General features: G+C 44.0%; 1 protein-coding gene and 1 long non-coding RNA gene across 4 annotated transcripts; one reads left to right on the forward strand and one right to left on the reverse strand.

Annotated features, from left to right (window-relative positions):
• Positions 1–1,938: 1,938 nt before the first annotated feature.
• Positions 1,939–4,656, reverse strand: SAT1 (spermidine/spermine N1-acetyltransferase 1). Of its 3 annotated transcripts, XR_001521416.3 has the most exons (7): positions 4,389–4,656; positions 4,226–4,277; positions 4,058–4,141; positions 3,644–3,751; positions 2,786–2,887; positions 2,659–2,699; positions 1,939–2,451 (listed from the first exon to the last, which is right to left on the reverse strand). XR_001521416.3 is itself a non-coding variant. In XM_015626619.3 (6 exons), exons 1-6 carry the CDS (start codon positions 4,452–4,454, stop codon positions 2,281–2,283), a joined length of 516 nt encoding a protein of 171 aa, XP_015482105.1. In that variant the 5' UTR covers positions 4,455–4,648; the 3' UTR covers positions 1,939–2,280. The 3 variants fall into 3 exon arrangements, 2 of the variants coding, with proteins under 2 accessions (XP_015482105.1, XP_015482095.1); XM_015626619.3 differs by lacking the exon at positions 3,644–3,751 and having other exon boundaries at positions 4,389–4,648; XM_015626609.2 differs by lacking the exon at positions 3,644–3,751 and having other exon boundaries at positions 4,058–4,277; positions 4,389–4,639.
• A 39-nt stretch (positions 4,657–4,695) lies between these two features.
• On the forward strand, positions 4,696–9,297 carry LOC117243946. Its single transcript, XR_004496107.1, has 2 exons — positions 4,696–5,126; positions 6,816–9,297. It is a non-coding gene; the product is annotated as an uncharacterized LOC117243946 (long non-coding RNA).
• Positions 9,298–9,370: the final 73 nt, after the last annotated feature.

Genomic DNA, 9,370 nt, shown 5'->3' on the forward strand with positions numbered 1-9,370 from the left:
CAGGCCTGGAAATGGATGTTTCTTATGCAGAACCTGACCTATTCAGTCAAGGTAATTTTTGTGACAGATTCCATTCTCAGTCCCGGTGGAGTTAGTCCAGATAAACATCAGAACCATATCACAGAAACATAGGATGGATTGGCTTAGAAGGGATCTCACAGACCATCTCCTTCCAACCTCCTCCATGGTCAGGGATGTCACCCACTAAACCAGGTTGCTCAAAGCCTCATCCAGCCTGGCCTTGAACGCTTCCAGGGATGAGACATCCACAACTCTGGGCAATCCATTCCAGTGCCTCACCATCCTCACAGCAAAAATTTCTTAGTACTAGCTAGTCTAAACCTGTCCTCCTACAGTTTAAAGCCCTCTTACCCCTGTAAAAAGTCCCTCTCCAGCTTTCTGTAGCCCCTTTAGATACTGGAAAACTGCTGGGTGTCCCTGAAGCCTTTTCTTCTCCAGGCTGAGCAGCTCCAACTCTTTCAGTCTGTGTTCATGGGAGAGGTGTTCCAGCACCCTGATCTTCTTCATGGCCTCCTCTGGACTCACTCCCACAAGCCCATGTCTTTCTGATGTTGGGGACCCCAGGGCTGGATGCAGCACTCCAGGTGGGTCTCACCAGAGTGCAGCAGAGGGGCAGAGCCCCCTCCCTTGACCTGCTGCCCACAAGGCTTTGGAAGCAGCCCAGGACATGGTTGGTTTTCTGGGCTGCGAGTGCAGATCGCCAAGACGACACTGAGCTTCTTGTCCACCAACACTCCCAAGGAAGAGCTACCTTCTGCTGTCTTCCAGGAGCTCCTGTATTTTTTATTAGTGTTCTCACTCTCAAAGCAACAGCTGACAGCCAAACCTCACACCTGGGCAGAGCTGGCACACTGCTGACTACACATCAGCTGAAACCAAAAACAAAACAGAAAATAAGAACAGTTTAATGCACAGCTCTCTGTTGGCCCTGGGCAGAGTGATAGCTTATTCCTACAGTTAGTTCAGCATCTCCCACGGCTGAAGCAGTCACTACTCACTGCTCTCTAGGATGAGGAAATATGTGACACAATTTATGCAGTGACCAACAGGTTTAAAACCCTGTTTTATATAAACCAGTTTATGTTACAAGGCAGCTAAGTCTCTCTCCTTTCTTTGAAGTGAAAGCAGTGCTGGCCAAAAAAAGCCTTTTATTGCAGGCTTACCAGAGAGCGAGGAAAGTGACACAAAGTTTGCATGCATCCACTTTCACCAACTAATGAGAAGGGGACAATACTGCAAATTTGTTAATTTGTTTCAAAGACAACCAAAAATTTGATGACCAGCATTGCTTTAATCTGCTACTGTGCAAACACTTAAACACACAGGGCTGGTTTCTTACTGCTTTACACAGCACTTACAGCTCAGCAGAAATGCTGAACCTGATCTGAAATCATGATCAGAAACACATACCACCAAATGCATTCAGGTTTGGTGGTTTAAGAATCACATAAGGGAGCTTTTTGTGTGGTTTGTAAATATACTTTCATTTCATGTGACCAGTCAGAACCAACTTTTGTTACTTAGGCCTTGAAACCACAGCAGAATGCCTCTTTCCCTTTAAGGCTATGCCATTGCAGCTGAGGTGCTCAGCAGACAAGTGAAGGCCTAAGCTCCAGACTTTCTGGAACAGCTGCCCAGAGAGCAGCAACATAATTTAGGGACTCCAATTGTACCTATATAGCTCACAAGCTGGGATGCCCTGCACCACCTGCATCAGGGGTTGATCTTAACCCCTTTGAAACAGTAAGGTGGCACCAGGCTCCAAGGGCACCCAAGTACACTTTTATCCCACTGGGATTATGGTAAATCATTTCACTTTTCACTTGTTGGAAGGTTGAAGTAAATTCAGTCTTTTATTAATCTGCATGTTATTTGACGGAAAACTTCAAGTGAGAATTAAAGTAAAAACTACTGCCATTAAGTGAAAACACTATTTTATTTTTATAAAAGGCAATAATTAAAACAAGCCCTACCAGTGTGTACATTGTACACATTTGAATGACACTTACAAGAATGAAGTTTCCATATACAAGGATTACAAGCCCACACTGGTATAGGATGCACACAAGCACATACTGAACTTCAGATGCCTCAGCTCCAGATCACAGTACCATTACTCTATGACCACACCTGCACTGCCATTATTAGCATCCACACTACTTTATTCCACTACAAACTGTACATACACAGAAAGCAAGAAGGAGTTTATTCAGAGAGCACATATATTCGCAGAAAGAATTTATTTGCTGGAATAATCTCTCACTCTTCTGCTGCCATCTTCAAGAGATACTCTTTATCAATCTTGAAGAGCCTCCAGCCCTCCTCAGTGGACAGATCCGAGGCACCCCTTCTCTTGTAGAACCTGATGGAGGGTTCGTTCCACTCTGCGACGAGGAAGTGCATGCTGCTGCAGCGGCACTTCACAGCCACCTGCAAAGCCAACGCCACACGGTCACAGTGCCCAGGGACAGCTGGCCAGATGACTCAGCAACAGCCTACCACCAACAAGTCATCTAGTTCATGCCAACAGTCACTGCAGCATTTCTCGCAGTTCAGCGGACTCTAGCCAATGTTTTAAGCTGTCTAGAGTATTGCTGCATCCTTCAATTCTTGTTTAGACTTAGCACTTAGACATACCTGACTCAAGTTCTTCAGAATTTCTGACCCAATACCAAGTCCTAAAAAACCAAAGAAACAAGAAACTTAAGCTTTAAATCTACAGAAACCTTGCAGGAAGCAACTCATCTAATTCTGCAATAGGTACCTCTGTACTCAGCCATCACATAAAAATCTTCAAGGTACAGCAGTTTTCCAATCCATGGATCATAAGTGAAGTAATACATGGCAAAGCCCACGACGCATGTTTCTGAAACAAAGGATGTAACTTCAGCTAGTCAGAATTTAAAAGGTAAAAATATTAACTTTTACATGCATGTTTAAACACACAGATTCTCTGGCACATGCAGACATTTGACTGACATTTGCAAATACTAGGTTATAATTAAAAATTAAATTTTCAAATAAGCACACAGTTGAAAACAAGTTCTGACAAACTTGTATCAGCCTAATAAAGAAAAGATTGCCCTGTCCATACATTGAAAGCCTCAAAAGCACTGCCATAGTAAGTGCTAACATGGCCTTTTTCTACAAAATAATGCACACCCTAATTTATTTCCAGTTTGGGAGAATTAAGAACCTCAGACAGCAGCTCACAATCTAGATGATTACCCCAGCTCTGCTTCCTTAGGTATAGTCTGTCAAACCCTGGAAAACGCTTATCTTTCCATGTGTATGCCTCAGTAACTACTGTGCCAGAAGGCCTATTTACAGGCCACCTTTACAGCAGCATTTCAAGCACTTCCACTGAGCATCACATTCTTCTTTACCTTCAGCACCAGGAAGTCAAGGTAAGTAAAAGCTGCAGCTTCAATTATAACTGTGTGGCTGAAGAGAAAACCAACTCTTCCAACAACAGCCCACTCAAACATAAATCCTGAATATTTTAACTACATCTGCTGTAACACTCTGCACATACTGTAAGAGAAGCGTGCAAACAGGTTTCTGTGATCTACTGTGTCTTTGGTAAAGGTTTGGGAACAGCACTTGCCCCTGTAGACCTTACCTCATATTATGATCATCTACTTTATTGTGTAACGGATCTTTTAGTTACCTCCCCGCCCATCCATGTACACGGAAGGGCCATGTACATGGCGAAGCTAGAGACTGTAACCTGAAGATTGGGGACAAATTAAAGAAAAAAATGTGATTCAACAGGATTACATAAAGGTAAGTCAGGGTCAAACAAGAAAAGCCATTTAATAATTGGAGTCAAGCACATTATGTTATACTTGATCTCCCATGTTTCCAGGATTAGCAACCACTTCAGCAGAGTATCACTATACATTACTGAATTTCACCAGTTAACCTAGGTCTCCTATCCCAGTCCACTGGCGGAACCTCAACTACAATCGTTAACATTAAGCAAATGATGCTTCTGTGTATTTAGCGTCCAAAAATAAGTACCAGGAAGTCTCACCTTCAGACGACCACTGGTCTTTTGGCACTTCTGCAACCAGACAGTGGTAGAAAGGGTGCTCGCCAAAACCATCCTCAAGCAGCTCTAGAAAAGCAGAACACACGTGCACCTGAGCCACAGGCGCTATCACTCGGCCACCAACCGGGTGAGCGCTTGCAGCCTCCATACCTTTCTCAGTTAGCACCACTTGGTCCTCCATGTCCTCGTATTTCGCCAGTTCCTGGAAGAGAAGGAGGTTGTGAGCGGCCTCTCCCCGCCCCCCGCCCTTGCGCAACAGCTGTTTTGCTCCGGCCGCGGGCAGCGCTGCCCCCCGTCCCGCGTCCCGCCGCACCTTGATCAGTCGCAGCAGGTCGGGACAGTCCTCGGGACGCGCGGCGCGAATGCTGAACGAAGCCATTTTCGGCGACGCTTCCCCCTGCGGCCCCCTCGGCTGACGAGTCCCCGGTGCGTGAACAGGAGGAGCAGCTGTTTCTTCATTCGTGTCCCGGGCGCGGCGGCCACCTGCGGTCAGTCAGGCTGAGAGCATGTCCCGGCGGCGTTCGGCTGCTGGCGGTCTCGGCTCGCTACCGCTGCTTCCCCGACTCGGAGAGTAAAAGGCGCCGGCCTCGGCCGCCATATTTAAAGACGTTCTTGCCCCGCCTTCCGCTCCCACCGACCAATAGGAGCGCCCGCCGTCTCGCCCTCAGCCAATGGCCGCGCCCCCCCTCGGAATCCTGCCCGGGCCTGCCAGCAACAGCTGCGGCCGTCTCGTGACTCGCCCTCCCCCATCCGCGCGGCGCCCCCTGGCGGGGCTGGGCGGAGCTGCAGGGCGAGACCCCGGCGGCTGTCCCCGGGCGGCGGGACCGGCCCTCGGGGACCCCCGGCACCGGCTGCCGCGGGAGCCCGAAAACCGAGCCCGACATTGCCCTCGGCTTGGGGCTCTCCCTGCACGGGCGCCGCCCTGGCCGCAGAGCACGGGGCAGCTTTGGCGGCGCTTCGTGCTCCGCTGTGGGGAGAGACAGAAAGCAAACCTCAGTGTTTGCGGAGCAGTGATCCGTATCCAACGCGCGGGAGCGTGTCTAGCACCAAGGTACGCCCCCGGGCAGGAGCGTCCTTACGGAAAAAGGTTCAAACCACTGAAGTTTAACCCTGGGGTTGGGACGTTTCCCGGGCTGGCACACGCACCGTAAGCAGCCTCACTGGAGGGGAAGGGGTTGTGCTGGGAGAAGCACGAAGGAGTGGGTTTAAAGCAGGGGGATCTGCCAGTAATCTGCTGTAAGGGAGGCTCCGACGCCATCCTGATGGAGGTAGGGATGTCACTGAGGAGAGAGGTGGGTGTGATGAGGAAAATTCCATCTGGGTACACTCAACAACGTGACTTCGGAGTATCAAAGGGTGGAATTATCCTCAGCCCTGCGCTTGCTCTGGATATTACCTAGAGGTTCTTCAGTATGCTGAGGAATGAGCTGGATAATGATCTAGATAACTGTGTGGTCAATGGACCTACCAGCTGGGCTGGCACCCAGAGAAGCGCAAATCTGTGGTGTATGTGTGGTTTTCTTTTCACCCTCTTCCATTAGTTGTGCCACTATCGTGTATATTCTTTGATATTGTAAAGGAGTGCTTTATTTTACATTTAGCTTAATCTGAATTGGTTTGGGATATGGATAGACAGTAAGTCATGCTATCAACTCTCACAACACACCGCCCTATTTTTTAATGTATCCAACAAGCTACAAGGTTGGCCTTCACTTGGACAGAGGGACCAGCTGTCTAAGTGAACAGAACATGATACTGCAAGAGGATTATATAAAGAAGTGTATAAAGTATGTGCTTGGTGTTAGCACACAGTGGAAAGTGCCTGAAGGCTTGGGAGAATAATTTAGGATTCATGAAAACACCCTAAATGGTTCAGTTTACCCTCTACTTGAGCAAGAATAGAGATGCCCAAAGAACAGAAGCATTTCCGTATCACTAAGCAACTGCCAGTGGCTAGTAGCAGAAAAGTTAAAATTTATTTAATGGATTGTGAGTCTGGAAATCCCTCAGGACAGGGTATTTAGCAGGGAGATTGAATCTGAATAAACTACCAAAGAACAGACTCAGCCTAACAACATACCTTTAATGAATACAGATTTTTTCATTCCCTAGAAATAATTCGACTGGCCTCAGAAATGGGGAATACTGTCTCTGTGAAAGACAACAGCCTTTGTGTTGTCTCAACTCTCTTTGTTTTGCATTTCACAATGAGGAAGTCACACTATCAGGAAACCTACTGCTGTGTAAGAACACAAAGTGCCTGGTTTCTTTCTTCTCAAGTCAGAAAAGTCACATGATTTAGAAGTTGAAGTCTCAGCAAAAAAAGATCCAAACATTTTCTCCCTTGACTGTTTTTAAAAGTCTTGCTTTACTTTGCTCAGAAATATGCTGATATTGTGTTAATAGAGTTCATTTGATTTAGCTTTCAATTTCACAAGGCAGAATGAAAAAATACTAAAAAAAAAATTCATGAAGTGTCAAAAAATGTTTCATGAAACAATAGGAAATGCAGAGAATTTAGTGAAAAAAAGGAGAATTAAAAATGACTAATTAAGATATCTAGATCTCAGAGACTATAGTACAATTATTTAGTTATGTATTATTATGGGTATTTTTCCAGAATAAGTAAGTTTAATAAGAATGGTAAGAATATTTTATAAAAAGGTTCCAAAAGAATTCAGTTTGTTAATTAGTTAGACTGGTTTGGTATATGTTTTACAGCTTCTTCCTTTTGTTTCAGGTCTGTTTGTCTTTGAGCAGGTTTCACGTCATCTTGACATAGCTGGGGCCAATGATGAAATCTCTAATGACTTGTACAGGGCTTGGATTTTGTCCTTCAGTGGTCACAGCCTGTTGATCTGCCCTTCTCTCCAAGGAATGAGTAGTGGCAAGTCTCCTGAAAAGACTCAATATTTTTTTTAAATTGTGCAAATATGTGTGCTGGCAGGTGGTTAGCAAATGTGTTTAAGTTAAACCGACATTGAAATAATCTGTTATAATGAAATATGCACTGAAGTCTGGATTAGCTCACTTCTGTACAAGCCAGAGGCTTAAGCTTCCTCCATGTGGAACTTGCTGACTGAATCCATCTGCATTTCCATCAGGAGGGTTGGACTTTGATGTTTGAGAAGGTAAAATGGTTAGAACTACCTAAAATGTGCATCATTCCTATTATTCTTACTGTATTTTCTCCCTAATTATTACTCGTGAGAGAAACTGAAAAATTTGTGCAAAACAGCAAGCAGCACTTTCTTTTTTAGCAAGCAACAGGAGCTTTTATAAACAGCTGTTAATAAAAGCACACGGAGTGTTACATAGTGACTGAGGCAAGTTTTTCCCACATCCTGCCCAGAGATAGAGGTCTTTTCTAGTCTGAAGAGACAGGAAATAGCCAAGCCAGTTCCCCCAGATCCTTTCATGGCGATGCAACTGAACAATTTATTCAGAGTTATGGGACCCCATCTGCACTTGTATTAAAACCATGTTTTTATTTGCGTCTAAATTTTCTAATGTTCTCTTTCCTTGGAGGATGGACAGAAAGGCTCAAAGTGGGGACCAGCTTTCTTTCTTTGCTGTTCAACTAATCAATCTCTCTTCACCTGTTTTAATTTTTTATTTCCTCCTTCACTAGAAAGATTCCTTGCATTCTTTATGGATGCCTCTCTCATGCCTCAGAGGTTCTCTGTAATAAATAAGAGGAGAAGGAGAAAACCCCCTTATTCCACATTAAAATATAGCGAGTTAATGATTTTTGATTGTGTTAATAAATATTTCCAAGTATTTCAATCCAAATTGTATCTCCTGTCAAATCTCTGGAGCAAAATACAGAAAATGCAATTAATATTCAGTATTGATCTATAATTTTTCATGATTTTGGACAGTTGGGTTCTCTTATAATTTTAAACTGAATGTTTTCTTCCTAATCCTTAGACCTTGTGTAGTTATTTATGAGTTCACAGTTGCTTCTGATGTTTTATTCAAGCCACTTAAAATTACAGTTTATCAGCACTAGGCTGTACATTGAAAATAGATTAATCTCTGTCAGAATAGGACAAATACTAAATAAATACTGCATGAGCAATTCTCAGAATTCAGGGTAAATGCAGAATAACAGTTTCATGTGACAAAGCTACATGAATTTCCATATTCTGGCAATAAAAGGACCACAGTTTTTCTTTATTATCTTTGAAAACATATTTTTGATCATTAGAACCCTATTCCTGTAGGCTAATACATCTTATCTGTCATTTGTAATTATGCAGTTTAATGAATTTGGGGTTTAGACATAGCTAATTATCTTCCTGAATCCAGAAATCATCTGTATCATGTGTGCAAATGATTTGGGGTATAGAAGTTACAGAAATAAATGTTGGGAAAGAATCCAGCCAGGCCTTGGTTTTGGATACAGTAGAAGTATTGTATCTGGACACAGTAGAAGTCCCTTTGGCTCTGATCCTGCAGTGTGCTTAAATCAGGGTGAAATATCTCAGGCTTTAAAAAGAAACCTATGAAATCTAAATTTTTCCTTATAACTAACGGGGGTTTGCACAATGAGTAGGTGTTTTTCTTATGGTTTAAAGTCACAGTTTTGTCTTTAGCACAGTCTTCTGCACTCCCCAGATGTGATTCTTTTCATGGCATCTTGATTTTTGAACTTTCAGCATGCATGCATACCAGGTTTCCACATTTTTTTACCTGTGACCAGATGAGTGAGAAGCTTTGCAATAGCCCCCTTAGCTTTTTCACGGAATCACAGAACGGTTTCAGTTGGAAGGGACTTTAAAGACCATCTAGTTTTCAGGTGTTACCCTTACATGTAATGAATACTCTGGTTAATGTACTTTGTGTTTGCCAGAACATGTTTTCTCATATCCTCATACAATCTTGCTGGTGTTTTGCTAAGTCTTCAGCAAGGTGTGCTTAACAACTTCATTGCTAACTTGTACCTCCTGTGTACACTGTTTTTCTGGTGAGCTGAAATGGCCAGTGAGAACCACAAACATTGTGGTTGGTGTGGAAGCCACAAACCTGGACACGTGTATATATCCCTGTACTGTGGAGGTGCAGACACAATTATGGCAAGTGCTCTGCTCCTTATGGGCTCCATGGTGTCTTGGTGCAGAGCCAGGTCTGCCCCGCTGCCACACACCCCAGTGCAGGCCCCATGTCCTCTCTGCTCTAAGTTTCTTCAATTCCCAGGAATAAAAAAAAATTCTGATTAATTGAACATGTTGATTATTTGCCTGTGCAAAGCACACAGCTTATTTAACATAGCTCTATTTTCACAGAATCAAT

Source organism: Parus major, chromosome 1, assembly GCF_001522545.3.
Source record: "Parus major isolate Abel chromosome 1, Parus_major1.1, whole genome shotgun sequence".
Lineage (NCBI taxonomy): Eukaryota > Metazoa > Chordata > Aves > Passeriformes > Paridae > Parus > Parus major.

Excerpts from the sequence above, each read along its gene's own strand:
- SAT1 (XM_015626609.2), bottom strand. The coding sequence starts at position 4,454 with ATGGCTTCGTTCAGCATTCGCGCCGCGCGTCCCGAGGACTGTCCCGAC. Across the intron at positions 2,888-4,057 it reads AGACCAGTGGTCGTCTGAAG|AAACATGCGTCGTGGGCTTT; the intron begins GTGAGACTTCCT and ends CCTTTGTTTCAG. Across the intron at positions 2,700-2,785 it reads TGTGATGGCTGAGTACAGAG|GACTTGGTATTGGGTCAGAA; the intron begins GTACCTATTGCA and ends TTGGTTTTTTAG.